Here is a 19,804-nt window from a genome sequence, read left to right on the forward strand (position 1 = left end):
GAAGCATACGCCTGCCATGATAATCGAGAGCCAGTCCGACCTCTTCTCCTCATCCTGTATTCTGTTGCTCACCACCCCGCACTACACCATATGCCTGCCTCATACGTCTACGGATGGATCACACATTATTAACACACAACCTATTTTTAGCCTTGTGTGAAATTGTATAAGCGACGGCTGATGTACAGGAAAGCGTTTTTAAGAAAGTGTGTTGTCCTGCTTCCTTGAACTGGTGTAGGTCTGTAGGAAGGTGGTTGTAGTGCTTCCTTTAACTGGTGTAGGTCTGTAGGAAGGTGGTTGTAGTGCTTCCTTTAACTGGTGTAGGTCTGTAGGAAGGTGGTTGTAGTGCTTCCTTTAACTGGTGTAGGTCTGTAGGAAGGTGGTTGTAGTGCTTCCTTTAACTGGTGTAGGTCTGTAGGAAGGTGGTTGTAGTGCTTCCTTTAACTGGTGTAGGTCTGTAGGAAGGTGGTTGTAGTGCTTCCTTTAACTGGTGTAGGTCTGTAGGAAGGTGGTTGTAGTGCTTCCTTTAACTGGTGTAGGTCTGTAGGAAGGTGGTTGTAGTGCTTGTGTTTAGTCCATCTGGCAGGTGTTCACTTCACACGCCAGAGTATACTGTACTACTGTACATGTGGTGTGGCATCCTTATTATGTTGGAAGAGAAATGCCAAAAAGGAATAAAGCCATATGCAGTACATTATAATTAAAGACCCACAGGAACGCACCCAGGGGGCCGGGCCGGTTCCGGCGTGCCGGTTCCGGCGTGCCGGTTCCGGCGTGCCGCCCCGTGTCCGAAATGGTTGAGAAATGAAAGTTACCGTGCGGTGGTCCCTCTACTGTACTGTCACTGTACTGGCACACCCGAAAGCATCATATATATATATACAGTTTATATGTGCGTGTGTTTGTGTGTGCGTTAGGTTGCGCACAGGTGGTGAAAAAAACCCATGTTTTCGTGCTCATACCCAGACACCCAGCCAGCTACCCACCCACACACATAGCTCCGTAATGGAGTGGTTGCACCACTCAAAAATAAAAAAGCAGATAAAACTAGTATTTGATTTGATCTCCTGTCACCGTCACCCCTTGAAGACGTCAGAGAAGCCTGCAGCTAGAAGTGGACGAGAGGGGCGACAAAGAGGGCAGAGAGAACACCGAAGAGTGGACGGAGGATAGGCAGAGGTGGAACCAGATGAATAGAGTAGGGCTGGGCAATTAACCCTAAATTAATCTACACCCATATTTTGAAGACTATTTTGCAGACGAGAGTATGCGATTCATCACAGAAAATGTTTTAATAGACTTTTTATAATCCACTGAATTGATTCGTCTGATTAACCTCTTAACCCTTTATACTTTGTTGTGGTGGCATGTGAATCTACAAGATCAGAATGTGTTGAATTGCGACGCAGTGTGAGCTTGTAGATTGGCTTTTTTCACTAGAATAAATCGAATTGTTCATGAATCATAATTGAGTTTTAAATATTCGTAATCTAGATTTAAAGTCATATCGCTCAGAGAAATGGATGAGCCATCTATGCCCATGTTTTTACAGCATGACTCACTCACTTACAGCACCACATTACTTGTGCATGTTGTCAATATGCCAAGGAAGTTCCTCTGTGCATTTTCTTTCACATACGTGTTATAATGTTCTTTTAAAATATTAAATGTTTTCTGTTAATTTGGGTCGCGGTTCAGTCTTTCGTCTGTCTGTTATTCTCTTCTCTTCGATCATCTCTTTGTACCCAGTGTTTCCCCTATATGCATTGTGTAGCGGGCCACCACGATATGATTTTTAGTAGGTGGCCGCGAATATGCCAATAAAGGCAAATAACTGCAAAAGGCCACAAAAGAAGACTACACATTCCGCGTGCACGTGTGCATGCGTCCGACGCGTGCATGTGTGAAAGCTCCCCCCCCCCCCCAACACTATCAGCTTCTGGCTAGGGGAAACACTGGGTAGTATTTATTTCGTTATTTTCTCCCTGTCCAGCTTCTAGCCGCTCCCCAACACACACACTTTGTCTTAAAGGGATAGTTCAGATGTTTTTAACTTAAGCTGTATGAAACACTATGAAAACCAGTTCTGCTCTGGTTTTGGTCAATATTAAGTAGTTCTGGTCATTTTGTGGGGGGCACTGGGGCCACACAGTAAAAGTAAATGAATCCACAAAACTAACATAATTTGTATTGTTGACCTATTTCTAAAATATTAGCGCAACTTTCGTTCAACTTTGACCACTCACATGGAACTATTCTTTGGGCGTAGTGATATGAACGCAAAAAACATAATTCCGTGTGATAGAGGGGTAAAAAATGAACGAAAGTTGCACTAATATTTTAGAAATAGGTCAACAATACAAATTACGTTAGATTTGTGGATTAATTTACTTTTACTGCGTGGCACAAGTGCCCCCCACAAAATGACCGGAACTACTTAATATTTCACCAAAACCAGAGCAGAACTCCCACCACGGGACTCGGGCAATCAATTAATACAGTTGCAACCACTATATTAATGGCAAGTATTTCATACAGCTTAAGTTAAAAAATTCTGAACTATCCCTTTAATGTCACTCTCTACCCCACCGTCCGCTTACCCATGCTGTCCTCTCCTCTCTGTCACAAGGATACACCCTGTCTCCTTCTGTCCATTACCATCACCTTCTCTCACTCTTTCTCTCATCTACTTCTGTCTCTCGCCACTGTTCATCCTCCTGTCTGCCTCTATACAGCCCCCCCCCCCCCCCCCCCTTACTGTGGTCTGTCTCTCAGACACAGGGCCAGGGGGCCACACACTGTATGTCCACCTTCTGGTGACACGTCGTAACTCTTCTGTGGTGAATCACATTCTCTCGTCTGCTCCCCAATTACCATCTCTCCATCACAGACCCAGGGAACGTATGAATGTTGTGCTTCCTTCTTGGTGGATGGGAGCAGGTTCTGAAAGGTCAAGTAAACCTGTGTGTGTGTGTGTGTGTGTGTGTGTGTGTGTGGGGGGGGAAGGGGGGGAGGGTGGATGTGGTGTCGTCTACGGTTTCCATGGCAGCCATGTCGGACGCAAGCGAACGGTTGGGTGTTAGAACACGGCTGGACTGCTGGTTCCTGCATGGCACAATACATATGCATACACATACATCGTGTCTCGGTTACTGTGTGTTTTATGTGATTTTCCTTGGTGTATCCAGGCTATATGTGTGGTAAGGTTGTGTCTTTGTGAATCGACTTATGTGTTGGTCGGGTTATTAGCATATTTAGTGTCGAAGTCACTGTGTGTGTCCTGGTTTGTGCGTGCTGAGCTGATGGTGCAGCGCTGGTGAAATATGAGTCAGGAAACGGGCAGGAGAAGCCTGTCTCCTCATCTCCTCTCCTCATCTCCTTCTCATGTATCAGGCTTCTTCTGTTATCCTCTGCTTCACATACTCCCTCTCTTGATTTTTCTGCTGTTCTTTGTGACACACACAAGATGGGAGCAGCAAGCCTCTCCTCACATTTACAGCAGAGCACAGGTGTTGTCACTGAAGTGTTGATGGAGCTCTGCGCTTCACCAGAGAATGACTCAGTGGAACTGTGTGTGTATGTGCTGAACACAGCAGCTAGAGGTCTGAAGTATCTCTCTCTCTCTCTCTCTCTCTCTCTCTCTCTCTCTCTCTCTCTCTCTCTCTCTCTCTCTCTCTCTCTCGCTGTGTATATGTCTGTTTCTGTCTAACACTTTGTCATTGTTTCTCCAAATATCTTCCTCTCTTGCCTTCTCTTTGTCTGCATCCCCCTTTCTTTTCTCCCACCCTCTGCCTGCCTGTCTTTTCTCCCACCCTCTGCCTGCCTTTTCCATTTCTCACTCTTTTATCTATTTCTGCCCCTCCTGCCGCCTCTCCATCGGACCGCTCAAAGCTCATTGCCTCGCAAATGTAACATGCCGCCTGCCAGTACAACGTTCCCATTGAAATCGATGCTTGAAAAGGAAGGCTGAATTCACCAAACTTGAATGACTCATCAGACGGCCAACGGCACTAAACAAAGCAGTGAGACTTCCTCCCAGCATGACAACCAATGGTCTTGTGCCACGTCAGTGCCCCCCAACTCCCCCACCCCCTGGAGAAAAAAATCATCTCCATGATTTGTAGACTCGGCTACACGTCGACCTGTCGCCTACATTTCGCCTGGCGACCAGAGTGAGTTTGACAGGCGAGAGACGGACTCCACAGTAGCCTGGAGCTACCGGTGACATCCAGGACCTGGAGAAAGTGTTTGGGTGATAGGGGTGGGGGTGTAGAATGAGACTCGGTACGGCTTGAAGCGCACATAATCTACTGGGACTCGGTACATGGGAAAGAGCAGCTCTCTGGCTTGTGGATAGAGAGCGTGTGGATAGAGCTTGTTTGTGTATATGCGTCTGTCTCCATGTACAGCACTGTTGTGGTGATTGGAGCAGCGTTCTAGGGCACAGCATGAAAGGCTAGTTGTTTTTTTCTAAGTGTGGCACAGATTGCCGTGTGTATCTACAGGTACATGCAAATCATGGATTACGTTTTCATGAAAGGAGAATGATACATTTGCATGCATGCGTGTACATGTATGAAGCAGAAACAGTAAGCTGGGCATGTTGTGAATTTCTCATCCCTGTGTGTGGTTAGACTGCATCTAGTGTATGTTTGTGCGCACGCAGACAGATGTTATTTTGCCGGTGCGCATCGTGGACTCGGCAGCGTTATTGGTTGAAGCACATACAGTCGAGTCGGCTGTGAACACTCGCAAGAGTATTCCATCTGTGAATGTCTTGACATTACCTTGTGGAACATGGACTGGATACACTGGAGCCTTGTCCCTCCGCCCCCCACTGTGAACGCCGGGCGGGGTTTGCCTCAGGACTTTGAGGAAACCCTGGCTCTAACCACAGCTCTGAGCTACAGTTTGCTGGCCTGCGAGACCTGCTTGAGGGACTGGCACAGCATTGGCTTTGATCCTGTGAGTATGTCCAGAAACAGAGGTTATTATTATAGACCAGGGCTGCCACTTTTGAGCTGGTTTTGCCGTCATGGCATTGATTCTTGCTGTTTAGTGCTCTGTCCAATTACCAAACGGTAAGAATGATTAGTGACAGAAATTACATCAATGTTCATGACTGATCTCTGGGTCACTGAATGTGAGAAGATTGACTTCAAAATGTCTGTTCTGTCTCATCAGTGGTCTGAGAAATATAAGATGCCACATAATACATTGTTTACTTGTGCTTTTCGAATACAAGAATTATGTGCTATTTCACAGATTCTGGATTTGTTTTCATACACCATGACTTAGTTTCAGATGAGTTTCTCAAGTCGAGAGGTAGTACTAACCTGGTGAGTTCTGGGAATCCAGGGGCAAGCAGTGCTTGTTGCTCTGGATTAGTCAAACTGAGGTGACGACACTGCAACCAGATGCTCGATTAACACACCACCATTAACAGCAGAGGAAAGCTAGGTTACAGATTACTTAAATAATCCATACTAGACTGTTATTTTATATATATATATATATATATATATATGGTTCGATCAGGAACCGATCCTGATGTTTTTCTCATGATCAGCCGATAGTGATACAAATACCGATCTTGTGTGTAAGGGGAAAATTTTAATATTTCCAAAATGATGTCAAAACCCACGTCAAAACTGTCCATGTGTGAGGGGAGGAAGGGGAGAATGTTTAGGCCTGTCACAAAGATGAAAATGGGTAAATTGCCGATCACAGATAGGCTATATTGCCGATCACAGATAGGTTATATTGCCGATCACCGATCGAGTCATTTGGAGTGAATATCGTCTGATCACCGATCGGTGGCCGATTATCGGAGCATCTCTAATAGTGCCACAACCTGGGACTTCATATGCTAGTAGCTTCCTGAATTCATGTACTGATATTTTTATGTTAACAGTGCAGCTGTTTTTGAAGCAACAATTTCCAACTTCAGTTTGATGAGTGAAGTGCATAAGACCGGAGGTGGAGTTGCTGTTTTGTTTAAAGATGATCTCCAATGCAAGCCGATAACTTATGGAAATTTGACCTTTTGAATATGTGGGTTTTCAATTGATTGTTCCTCCTCCGCTATGTTCCTAAATATCTAATGGCCGCCGGAATGCTGTCCATATTCTTTTCTTTGGCTTTGCTGAACTGTTGTCTGTAATCTGTGTTGACTTTGACTGTGAAGTTATTGTTGGTGATTTCTATCAGTCATGTTGACAAACCCCAGGACAAAGAACTGTGCTATTTTCTTGGTAAATATTGATTGATTCAGCATGTGATGGAGCCCACCCACAACAAGGGGCACACTTTACACTTAATCATCTCCAATGGTCTCCACATTTCTGACTATTAAGGTTGTGGTAACTGTTGCTCTCTCAGATCATTCCAGAGTTTTCTTTGAGAGTACCATCTCTGTGTTGCACAAGTGTCCTTCCATCCCCACTGTTTCTTGGTAATGGGCAGGCCTGGAATTTCATCCTTTTAGGGGCAAGGCCACTTGGCCTTTAGTGTGGTCAACTTTTTAAGGGCACAAGGCCAAGTGCCAGGGCATGAAGGCCATCAATTAAAAAATGATTTTCCGATGAACATTGGTTCAGAACAGTGCTTCTTAAATAAATAATCACAGCTTTAAATAACAAAATATAAGTAGCTACTGTTGTAAAATATTGTAAACATGTTTTGGGGACCCAGTCCAGAGATGAAAATCATAATGAAATGGCCTAGGACCCTGTCAGGCTGTCACCCTAGGCTAATTAATATAAATTTAATTTGGGGGTCCTTGAAATTTAAATGGCTGAGGATCATTGGGTTAAACTGAGTTAATTCACATAAAATACAATGACAGCCTACATAACTTTTGAATAAGGGCTTGGTTTAGAAAAGCCTATATTTTGTGCTAAACTAATATATTGAATAACATGGCATTGTAGAGAGGTTAGTGACAGATAAGATAATTTCTCCATTGTGGGGCTGCACCGCTGCAGGACTGAGGACTCTGCAGTAAGTCAACACAAAGTGAAAGTGCAGCTTCAAATCAGTTTTTTGTTCTTACCTGGAGACAGTGTGTGCTGTGCACAGGGGAACAATTGTTTAATTATATCCATGGTGTCTTTCTGTCGCTATCCATAATGCGACGCAAAAGTACATTTATGTTTGTTTTGGTGGGCTAGATAGATTCGGTAGATCTCCTCCTTGTATGGACAGCCACGCTGTTTCGCATTAGACAAAAGGAAATCAGCTGGACCATGTCCGACCAACGTTAATACATGTGACGTAGGACCGCCACACTGTCGCAACTGTAGGAAACATTGTTTTGTTTTGAGTGATAGTTGCAGTTTGACCGGATAGCTAGATTAGCTACACTAGTAGGCAGCGTGTGGGCTAAATGCCCTCTGTTTACTCTGTCAGTGCGTGTATGTGTGGCGCGGAGGAGGAGGCGTGCGGGTGTGTGTGTGTGTGTGTGTGTGTGTGTGTGTGTGTGTGTGTATGCGCGCGTCATGACGACCAGCGGCAGCGGGGGTAGTTATTAAGGCAAAGTACCGCAAAATAATCAAACCACTTTGCAAATGGCAACACAACTACAACACAAATTTGTTCTGCGCGGGACGTGAGGGGAACATTGGTTACCGTAATGACTGGAAAATTGCGATAAACGGTAAAATGAACTTCTGTGGGCGCCGGTCGGGGCACCACGGCCACTGTGGCCGTATGGGCATATACTTTTTCGAGGGGCACACGGCCAAAGAGAGGGGCAACGACGGCCATGGCCGCCGTGGCCGCCGTGAAATTCCTGCCCTGGTAATGGGTCAATATTCTTGTAGATCATTTCAATTCTAAAATTATTTTATTGTTGTTGATGCCGTTTCCACCACTAAGACTGGGCATTCGCTGAATGATTTTTTTTTTACTAATATTGAAACTGATTGATTGTGATGTCATGCCAGAGCGCACGATTTATGTGCCAACACACTGACACTGTTTGGTCTGATCATCAATCTATACATTGGTCCCTGTCAGCCCTTGCTGTCCATTCTTGGCTGTTGACAATTCTCTGAGGCAGGGGATTTCAAATTAAATCGAGACAAAAATAATTATTCCCTGCTAATCTTTCTTTATCATATTTGTTGAAGGCCATCATCTCCGTACTACTGGCACAGGCGTATTTGCATAGTACACGGAACTATAGCACTAACAAAAATATGATCGGTCATAAAGACGCAATCGAACAAACTAATGTGTCAACAGAAGGGGGTCTGGAGTGAAAAGCCAAACTACTTATGTACGACACTTCCCCATTGCCAAACTTCAAATTTTGTGATGGTTATCCTGTGTTTATACAACTGCTGTGCCAATGTGACTGGACCACTTAATGAATCAATATTACAGTCGAAATGGAATCAATGTTTTCAGTCAATTATGACTCCCCAGACATGTCTGGAGAATCATAATTGCTTACACCACCACTAAATGTACTTGTACAGAACGTGTACAGAAAGGTGTCTCTCATTTAACCTCAGTCTGGTTGAGAGCATTGACAAAGTGAAGTGTGGAAAAAAGGGAATATTATTTAAACATATTGAACTTTTGCCTCAGAGCTTAAGCTTTGCCATAATGAACCAATGTGGTTCATGTATCGTATCGTCAACAATGTATCGTGATACGTATCGTATCGCTGTTAAAATCTATCGTTACACCCCTAGCTAGGGGCCTAAAGTATCTACAACTAAAATGCATTAGAATTCTATCTGTTGATATTGACAGCCATTGTTGGATACTGAAGTAAAAATCACACCCATGTGAACTGAGTGGTGTAAGGTCTTATATAGACTGATCAACTGTGGTCTGACGTAATGAAATCACACCCGTGTGAACTGGGTGACCATAGCAACCATGCTCATTTTTTGGTACGAACAGACACGTAAACTAACAAAGCCAGTTGTAGGAGTGGTTTACACCACTCAAAAACTAGTAGATTGATGATATGACATTTCTGGCCGATATCGATATCCGATATGATTTATTGCTGTTTAGAATTTATAATAATATAAATCACCAATTTAAATGTCCTTCTCTTACCATCTTTGTTTTGTCTTCCTAGGAATCCGCCAAGGTTTCGGACCTAAACCCCAATGCGAAAGCATGGGCCAACCACATGTTTAGCCTGGACCACAGTGGGAACACTGACACCACACCCGCTGCCCTCCACACATGGAAGGAAGGCTCTGAGAGCTCAGCCGACCCCGGCCCTGAAGGTCAGATGGTACCTCCCTCATCCTCCCAGTCTCCAACACCAACATTGTTGTTTTCTTTTCAACTAGCTATAATTTACCAGCTAAATATCCCTTAGGACTGTTTACTTGTCGAAGGCCTAACAAAATTGACCACTTTACTTGTGTTTGACTGGTAGTCATTTCCAATCATTCAGCCTCTTGGACTCCACAGAAACCATTGGTTTGGTAGGACTGGGCAATAAAATCGGTCTCGATTAGAGATGTTAACAATGAATCGACTATCCATTAATTGCCGTTAAGAATTTACCGGATCGGTGAACCAATATTCTCCAGCGCTTGCTCCATGCGCGCCCACCCCTCTAGACCAGAATGCACGCTGGCAGGGCCAGGCTATACTTTATGTAGCCACAGCCATCTCAAACATCTTAACTCTATAATTGCGGCTAGCTGTTAGCATAAACCCCAGTGCCACCATATGCGTTCACTTTAAAAGACGGAGCTTGTCCGCCCCCCACATGGCAGCAGCGTCGCGGTACAAAGGCACAAATTAAGTCTGAAATGTGGATGGCAGAAGATCCACCAAGGACAGCGATCCTGGAGTCCGACTTATGGAGGTTTGAAAATCCTCCTTTCAACTGCTTTGCACTGTGATTAGTTTTTCAATCCCATAGTTGGAACGGTGGGGAGTTGCCATAGGAACCGGACCAATGTTAAAAGCTTCCGTAGGCCTCAACCATTATATAGACGGAGTATACGTTGGGGTACGTGTATATACGGACCTGGTATATGACACCACCTAGCGTCGGGGTACTATATATACGGACATGGGAGAGAAAGAATTAACAAGCGAAAACGTATCATTTCAAACGGCAATGTTTAGAGCCACGTGTCAAGCCTCGTCTATTTTCTCGTCAAGTATTTTGGTTTCCACCCAAAAAAATCCATTTGGTCCTAAAACGGTGACTCAAGGCTGCTTATTTTTGCATAACCATAGATGATGGTACACTACAGCAGACATTTCAGTGTTGTGAAATGTCCTTTTTGATTTGATAATAATCATATTTCTGCCATATAGCCTAGTCCCAGGGGTTGATGCCTGGCTCAAGGGCATATTAACAATTGGGTGTGTGGGGGGGCTTTTAGTTCTCCCCCACCCAGATGGTCAGGACATTTTGAACATGCAACCCTCCTTTGGTCAGCAACCCACTGCACTAAACTTTCCACGTCACTGTTAAAAACCGTCTTAAATCATTCATACTCAATTTAGTATGAGCCATGAATATTCCTCCCACAGTCCCCACTCCCTTCTACACAAATGGGCATAATCACTCATTTTAATGTGATAAAAAGCCAGCCAAGTATAGCTTTTCTCATAGACGGGCTTAACAAAGATATGGTGGTGAAACAGAAATTATTGATTAGCCTGTGTTTGACTCGGACCCTGTCCACATGTACATGGGTATTTTTAAAAACTGATATTTTTCACCTTCAACTACTTTAAATCCAGTGTATTGTGCAATGTAATTGGGTGCCGTCCAAATACTGGATTATGTCTAATTTGTGTCTCATAAACGGGCTTTAGATGTATGGACCCAGTTCAACCAAGGGATAGCATTAACCATTTAGTCAGCATTTCCTTTGTGCTGATTCAGCACTGGGGCCTCTACCACCTATTAATTAAAAAGGTTAATTCAACTAGTTAAATTAACCAACCAATGGCAAACTGGTTGTGTCAAAAAGTGTTTTGGCTCGTCTCCCAGCAACATGAGTGTTAAGATGAAATTGTCCATAAAACCAGAAACTGTGATGTGTTGTTTTAATTTCCCTATATGATTGTTTTCCGTCCAGGCTATGAAGCCAGTGAAGACAAGGCTTATAAGGAGCCTCTACTAGCCCATCCTGATGAGCCTCCCCCGGTGCCAGTGATACTGGCAGACACCGCACCCATGGCCTCCGTCACACTGGAGTGCTCTGAACCAGCCTACACAGAGTACCCTGAGACTGGGCACGACCCCCCGCACACTGGTGGGTTGGTAGAGTTGTGTGTGCAGATCCTTTATAGAATATAATCATGTTATCATGTTAGGGAAAAGCAACAATTTCAGGGTCCATCATTTGATTCCGTGGAGAGAAATCGTACTAAATAAAAACGGGGGGTTTGTGTGTGCCTGAAGCTGTTGTTGCCCATTGAGTGATGCTGGCAATATGCCTCTTTTATTTGGCTCAGTAAGTCTTTGTCATTGGCAGGTAAATTGCATCATATCTTTTAGAAGCATGAGATTTTATGTCATAGAGAGAGCCATGTTTTAAAGAAAAGGCTGCACACTCGTAGATACAATGCAGGATTTATTTAAACCTGGAAATGTATTTTGACCTGGAAAGGTTTTCTTCAGGGAATAATGAAAGGGTGCTTTCTCAGTGAGTGACACTGTTAGACCTGACCTTCTTCATTTCACATTTGCTTTAATCACTTACCCTGGGGTGGGACAAGGCATTTTCACACTTTGTATTTTCACCCCCAGTTGAACAAACGGTCGCCTTTATTCAAAGCACTTTACACCGTCTCCCTCATAACCCAGGGGGAGACGGGGATGGAACTATGAACTAATCCAGGGTTGAATGAATGTGGCAAATATCGATGAGTTTGTACAAATATTGTTATACATTATTGTTTTGGTTGGTTTACTCAATACTCATTCGAAACACTTGCGTCACCAAAGATGATACCGTACTGTGAGCAGATACTTTATTAGACAGCACAGAGGTATAGTAACACTTTGGCTGAAAGTCCTAGGGACTTGTTTCCATTGTGGTCCTATTCAAGTGTGACTATTCCTCTGCTGTGTCAAAAACAGCCAGTGTCAAAATCTAAACCTTTAGATTCCGTCTCTGTTGTTCTGAACATTTCATTCAGTAGTAGCTACTGTTTATTTTATACTTAATTGTTCTGAATCTGTGGTGGTTTTGTGTGTCGGCAGGCGGTGATGCCCAGCCAGAGAATGGCCAGGAGGGACTGAGGGACCACCTGAAGAAAACCCTGGAGTTCTGTCTGTCACGGTGAGTCGAACTGATGGGAGATCCAACAGAAACGCATCAACACTGCATGCATCAAAAGGCTCCACTGCTCAGCCGCTGTACTCTGGCTCTTAACGTAGAGATGCACTTCATAACGGAGTCATGACAAGAATTATTGCATCTCTTCTCATTAACAAAATAATCAAACTCCATAGTCCCCCTCCCCCTTGGCTTCGTTGATCCAAGCAATAGTGTTTTGTTTTAAGACCGATCAAGATTCACTCATGGAGAAATATGCAGTGATTTTTGCAGCAGCACAGCAGCCTGCATACTCATTTGTCTGTCTTGTCTCACTCTCTGTCTCTGTCTCTCGGTCCCCTGCTGTGGGCGTGAGGCGTGCCCTGAATGAAAGCCCTATTTCATACTGTCAGAGAAGAGCGCTGGCGTGGGGGTGGACCAATGGGCCTCATGGATTGGTCTGCTCTCCTGATCTTTATTGACGCACATAAAGCCACATAGGGTTGACTTTTACACTGTAAAATCCTGAGCGTTAAAGGGACACTGATGTTGGGACCAAAATCCCATTGTTCTGGTGTGGACAGATCTATATATAGTGTGGCAAAAAGGATCTTATGTATTCTCAGATTTTTAAAATGCGCAAAATGTCTCTAAATGTGCTCTAAATTCAGAGAATACATGAGTTACGTTTTTGCCACACTAATCAGAACAGGGATTTATGTTCAGAATCGGCAAAGCTTGCCTTTAATAGGCCTATCTCACAGCCCGCTTTCCACGCCCACTTCCGGTAGATAGTGGTGTCATTTAACATTAGGCATTTACACTTTTTTTCTCTGGAGAAAGTACATTTCCTAATGTTAAAATGTCAAAGACCGATAATAATATGAAGAAAACACAATGGTATAACAACTCAAATAAGTAGAATAAACCTTACCTTTACAAAACGGTAGTTTGTGGCTTGTGAAAATACCTCTTTTAACATGGAAGCCTATGGACCAAAAACAAAATAACACCACTAGCTCTAAAAGGGGGTGGGGAAATGCTGTGAGATAGGCCTATTCTCTCTCTCTCTCTCTCTCTCTCTTCAGACTGTACAAATTAAACACAACTAGAGCGGTGCCCATTGGGCACTGGCCTACTTGGAACAATGCAAGTTGGAAATGAAGGCCCCCACCCTGTTAGTATGTCTGTGTCCCTTTTATGCTCATATATGGAGTTCTTTGTCGGGCATGCCCAAATATAGTCTATGCGGATGTCAGAACAATCATTGTGTCAGAACAGGTCAGCTCCATATATGGAGATATAGGGGTGATCAGGTCCAGAGCCCGGGCAGAGGCTTTTGTGCTGGTTCTGGACAACCGACTCGACACAGAGCACTGCACTCCCTATGGTGGTGTGGAACGTGTACTCGAATTTGAAGTCTACAGGGCGAACGGTTCTCGAGTTACGTGGATTACAGACACGTGCACACGTATGTTCGTACGCACAGAGACTTGGTGCATTCATAGATAGATGTACCTGTAATTTTCCATTTTGTTCATTTGTGCACTTTTAGAGTTAATTTGCCATGGCTCTTTGACAGCAAAGAGTCATGGTCACGAGTATTAATCTCCATACAACTTGATGACCTTTTTTTAATCATTACCTTAGCAGCTCTGCCAGGCTGTGTCCGCATGCGTCATAGAGGCATTGACTGGTCCCAGAAGAGATTTCACTGCATTGTCTGTCGTTCATAGAGGTTTGCTGTTTGGAAACGGTGGTTAAAAGGACAGTTAAAAATAGACAAGACATGAAGGCAGAGTCCTAGTTGAGTGGACTAACTGACTGCTCCTCTTTTATTGTCCCTCATCCTCTGCTAGTACCTACTCTGACTTTCATCTTCCTCGTTCCTCATTCTCTTAACCTTTCCTAAAGCCCAATTCACACAAACATTGATACGATAGTTGTTTAACTCTAAGCGTTTTATTACACCAAGTAAGTGTATACCGTATGTTACAGTGCCGTTTTCTTAGAGATCTTAGATCTTTTTACTATTGCATATCCTCCTTGTGTTATGTATGTCTCTTGTGACACATACAGGCACACGCACACATACGTGCGCACACGAAAAAAAAAAAGAGAATATAATAATTATTATTTAACTCATTACCAAAACACTCGCATGGACACACTCACTCATACAAACACACTTATTCATTGTTTCATTTTTGAGTGGTGCAACCACTCCTAGAAACGGCAATGTCCGTCCGTCCCTATTTCTGGCCGAGTTGCACCACTCACTTTAGACGGTCTGATTTTTGAGTGGTGTAAACCACTCCTACAACTGGCTTTGTTGATTGGTGTAAACCACTCCTACAACTGGCTTTGTTAGTTTACGTGTCTGTCCGTACAAAAAAAAATGAGCATGGTTGCTATGGTCACCCAGTTCACACGGGTGTGATTTCATTACGTCAGACATTACGTCAGACCACAGCTGATCAGTCTATATAAGACCTTACACCACTCAGTTCACACGGGTGTGATTTTATTAACTAAGGGTCCACCAAAGCATTTTTTTTTTGTCCCAGCTTGAAACTAACACTATAACTAACACCCTTCTGTAATCGCTTGAGGACTCTTTGGAGGCAAAGCAATTTTTCATCAGAGATACTCGGATGAATATTGATAACAAACCTTTAACCTGGTGTTGATGTTAAATTAATCATAATTGAGCAACTGCATGCCATGGCTTATCCTGCCTATAATGGATAGATTGTTTATAAACGTGCTGCCAGAGACCGTCACGGCTGCTGGAGCTCACACTGGACTACAACTTGCTCCTTAATGGCGATATATTAATAGGTTTGCCTTTAAGATAATGTGTGTTGTTTGTACCTTTCCTCCTCCGTGATTGGGTGGCTGCGTAAAAAGGGACTGATTTGCAGTGTAAAATTTGAACATTTTTCATCTTACAGTGACCAGATAAAAATTGCATGTGCACGACTTGGCTCAGAATGCACGCTCAAGTGCCTCACCATGCTGCTGGCATTTGTAGCATAGTGTAAATATGGGCCGCTCCTATTGAAAACAATTCAAAGCTTACTTTGAGCTCAGAAAAAAAATCATCTTGGTTGTCAACAGGAGCTCAGAGCAGACATTTTGTCAGCTGACCTCCTTTCTCACCCCGTGTGTGTTTGTTTTCCAGGGAGAACCTGGCCAGCGACATGTACCTCATCTCACCCTGTGTGTGTTTGTTTTCAGGGAGAACCTGGCCAGCGACATGTACCTCATCTCACCCTGTGTGTGTTTGTTTTCAGGGAGAACCTGGCCAGCGACATGTACCTCATCTCACCCTGTGTGTGTTTGTTTTCCAGGGAGAACCTGGCCAGCGACATGTACCTCATCTCACCCTGTGTGTTTGTTTTCAGGGAGAACCTGGCCAGCGACATGTACCTCATCTCACCCTGTGTGTGTTTGTTTTCAGGGAGAACCTGGCCAGCGACATGTACCTCATCTCACCCTGTGTGTGTTTGTTTTCAGGGAGAACCTGGCCAGCGACATGTACCTCATCTCACCCTGTGTGTGTTTGTTTTCCAGGGAGAACCTGGCCAGCGACATGTACCTCATCTCTCAGATGGACAGTGACCAGTATGTGCCAATAGTGACGGTGGCCAACCTGGACCATGTCAAGAAGCTCAGCACAGACGTTGAGCTCATTGTGGACATCCTGCGATGTGAGTGATCATTTAAAAAAAATGTCTTCTAAATTCTAACAGTTTTCTGAAAAACCTATACAGTGATGTAAATAGGTTTTCAATGTAATGAGTCCCAGGATGCAGGGATGGTCTTTTAGATGAGTCCCAGGGACATTTTATGAGTCCCACTTCAACAACATTAGGAGTCATATTTTGCCATTTTTACAAATTGCAGCATTTAACTCCCATTTTATATGGTTATAATGTAGTTATATTCACGTAGAAAACAGAAGAGGAAATGATTATAACTAAAGCTAGCAAAATAAACTAGAATAAAAAACAGTACAGTAGTGCATCCCATGGATGCAGAGGTCGTTTTATTGTGTCCCTTAACTATAAACTGCGTTTTGGGATGCAACATTTTTAATCTCTGCCTATGTTTCTATGTCAGTGGTTCTCAAACTTTTTCATATCAAGGACCTCCAGAATGATTTGGCCGCCGACCCCCAACTGACAATATTTTGTCCCAGGGACCCCCAGAAGCAAAGAGATGAGTTTTAAAAATGTTCGCTGTGGAAGAATATATATTAAGATATGAACACATTTTCACGATTTTTCAAAGATGCCAGATCTACAAGCTCATAGCGTGGCACTTGGTGCCGCACTATGAGCTTGTAGATCTGCTATTTTTCTACAGCTAAAGTTTAATATAATGGTTAAGATGACAGATGCGTTCCAGGTCTGAATGGTATAAAAATACATTTCAGGGGCACCCGCTGGCCTAGTGGTCCATGCGCTTGCAGACCTTAGCTACATGTCTCTCCCCTTCTCTTTCTCTCTCCCTCTTTCCTGTCCTGTTGTGGGGGGGGGGGGGGGGATATACACCAAATAGATGGCCAGATTTTCATGAATTTTGTTTGGATAAGGAGGCTACCCAGAAGGGATGACTGTTTTGGGTTGAAGAGGTCAAACATCCAAATGACATACAGTATGCCAATCAACCAAGATGTTGATGCCGGTTTTAAATCTGCATGTAATCCCATACTTTATACCCCAGAAACTTTTGGCTTTTGATTGCCTCACCAGATAATCTCACACATTCTGAAAGGTGTTAAACATGAAAATGCTCACTTATTCTGAAATCTTCCGTTTACACCAAAGGCAAAACCAGATGCATTATGGTTGAAATGCCCCATTTAAACTAGGCACAATGGCTTGTGAACTCCCAAATCTGCCTGTGACATGTTTGTATTACAGTAGGACCTCCAGTAGGAGTTTAATTTCCCATGAGAAAGCTGTTAAAGCAGAGTCTAGCAGGAGAGTCCTGCCAGATCGTTTGTTTTGTTCAAGAGCTGTTACATTTAAAAAAAGACAATTTGTACTATATCAGCCCTGTTGGAGTCTGTTAAAGCTGCATTCTGCAACTTATTTTAACGAATGCATACATAACTTGCACATCGGCAGTGGTCTCTCTACTCTTCCATTGAGAAATTTAGACCGTGGTGTCTGGTAAGATGTCTACTGGTTGGCAAGTAACCCTGCCTGAAGCAAATAAGGCCAATATCTGCCCTGTCAACATTCCCCCTTGATAAGAGGTAGCTGTATTTAGTTTCCCATGGAGACCCGTGGGAGACCCGGTTCAAGATATAAAACTAGACTAAACCCATTTTTTTCACCCAGTGTCAATTCTCTAATGTAACCCTGGGCGTAGCCCTGGTCCAGTGCCTTAGCGAGTTCTCACTATCTCTCTGCCAGGAAAGCCTCTGGTGCCCAACTTTTCATTCTAATGTTCAATTTGCTGGTGAACTCGATGCCGTTTCTCTGTGTCTACCTCCAGCTCTGCCATTGGTCCAGGTGGATGAAAAGGGGGAGAAGGTTCGGCCCAATCAGAACCGCTGCATCGTTATCCTCAGAGAAGTCCCTGAGAGTACCCCCATAGAGGTCAGTACATTTACTAGTATTTAGGTACTGTACTTAAGTACAATTTTGAGGTATTTGTATTTTGTACTTGAGTATGTCAAGTTTTTTTGTACTTTTACTTCTACTCCACTACATTTCAGAGGCAAATATTGCACTTTTACTCCACTACAGTTATTTGAAAATGTTAGTTTCTAGTTACTTTGTAGATTTTGATTATTATTACAAAACGTACTTCACTTCAGCCCTATATATCATTTCGGCCATTTGAAAATAACAGTTCTACAAGTTTTATACATTTGAAAACTTGAAATTGACATTGTGTATATAATATAAGTACTTTTACTTTTGGTCTCAACTTTGGTACATTGTTATGCCAATATTTGTTGTTTTACTCAAGTAATTTTTTTTATTCCACATTTTTACTTGGAACAGAGTTGCAGTTGCAATATTGATACTTTTACTTAAGTAAAAACAATTATGGGTACCTTTTTCCACCACTGCCTGACAGTACCTCTGCCATCTCTGCCAGCCTTTGGCCTCACTCAGACCTTTAAAACATTGATGCATGCTTGTTGTATGAATGTTGTGAGTGTCATGGCCGCCCCAATGCATTTCCAATGGAAGTCACATGGTTTGTAGTCCACATTTTGGACTACAAGCTGTTGTATGGCTTTCGGCTGTGTTTCGACTGCCCCCCTCCCCCTCATACAACACAAATGTTGTGTCAAACCATGCGACTCCCATTGGTTGGGGCAAGCTGTGTCACACCCTTTGTATACAACAAGCATACATCAATCTGTTGCGACCGTGTGAGTGAGGCCTAAGAGTTTATTCTGCTTGCTGTTGGATTGATAATCCTGCGTGCCAGTCCCCCACCGTGCCATGACAGGCATGTTGGATTTATGCCTCGGGGTTTGACGGACTCGAGGCAACCTGTGTTTTCCAACCAAATTGAAATCTCAAGTTTCACAACCACAGCATTTGGCCGGTCATCAGAATGAATGTGTCTGCAGTTCTATTCTAAGAGTGCTCGTTTTAAAAGGGCTGAAATTGAGACTTAATTTATGTTCCTGTGTCATGTTTATTGGTTGTAGCACACCAATTTATTGGTATAAACATAATTAGACTGCAGTTTGGCAGTGGTACCATTTTCAAAGGAACATGAATCTAAACTAACTGTTGGAATTTAGAGTCTCACTGATAGCAGTGTGACTCGAGCTATCACTTTAATATAAGATACAATTTGATCAGCTCCACCATCTGTTTAAAATTAAATTTTTACATCAGTCACAGGATAAGAAAATGGCATTTCTCTTGCCAAATATTTTAATATTTTGAAAGGGAGCTGGTAGGTGCAGTACTAAAGGGATTTGTTTGCTTTCTGACCAAATTTGTACGTTTTTTATGTTGAAGGAGGTGGAAGCTCTGTTCAAGGGAGACAACTTACCCAAGTTCATCAATTGTGAGTTTGCCTACAATGACAACTGGTTCATCACCTTTGAATCAGAGGCTGATGCACAGCAGGTAATGAAACTTCAGCTTGTTATTTACTGTTTGCTTATCACTACTTTTCTTAAATATCATTTTAACCTGAGTGAGAAACTAAATCTGGTGAAGAGGCAACAGTGGGTTGTAGATTACCAAAATTCACTGCCACTTCTACTGTCTCACCAGTCAACTAGAAGCTCCAAATTATGATTTGGTGTCTCTGAATATGACATTTGGTATTGAGGACCGTCTTTAAGTTCACGACAGTTTACCTGTAATGGAGATGAATGGAGGTGTGTGTACAGTACACATATTTTCTATTCCTGAGTGTAATGTATAATGTAACTTTTCTGGTTCCCAGGCATATCAGTACCTCCGTGAAGAGGTGAAAACCTTCCAAGGGAAGCCAATAAAGGTATGTGTTCTGTCTGAGAAGCTGTTAAAGTTTCATTAGTG

The 19,804-nt window shown here is 43.2% G+C and overlaps 1 protein-coding gene across 2 annotated transcripts in view; it reads left to right on the forward strand.

Moving 5' to 3' along the window:
- The window catches only part of LOC306943414 (la-related protein 4B-like), a 42,174-nt gene that overhangs the window by 13,028 nt on the left and 9,342 nt on the right, over window positions 1-19,804 (forward strand). For both annotated transcript variants that reach the window (XM_079529718.1, XM_079529717.1), the window contains 7 exons: window positions 9,101-9,254; window positions 11,082-11,258; window positions 12,212-12,290; window positions 15,843-15,979; window positions 17,778-17,881; window positions 19,274-19,384; window positions 19,710-19,763. In XM_079529718.1, coding sequence (XP_079385844.1) covers window positions 9,101-9,254; window positions 11,082-11,258; window positions 12,212-12,290; window positions 15,843-15,979; window positions 17,778-17,881; window positions 19,274-19,384; window positions 19,710-19,763 — 816 coding nt within the window. The remainder of the gene's footprint in view (window positions 1-9,100; window positions 9,255-11,081; window positions 11,259-12,211; window positions 12,291-15,842; window positions 15,980-17,777; window positions 17,882-19,273; window positions 19,385-19,709; window positions 19,764-19,804) is intronic.

The sequence above is a fragment of the Electrona antarctica genome, assembly GCF_951216825.1.
Source record: "Electrona antarctica genome assembly, chromosome: 19".
NCBI lineage: Eukaryota > Metazoa > Chordata > Actinopteri > Myctophiformes > Myctophidae > Electrona > Electrona antarctica.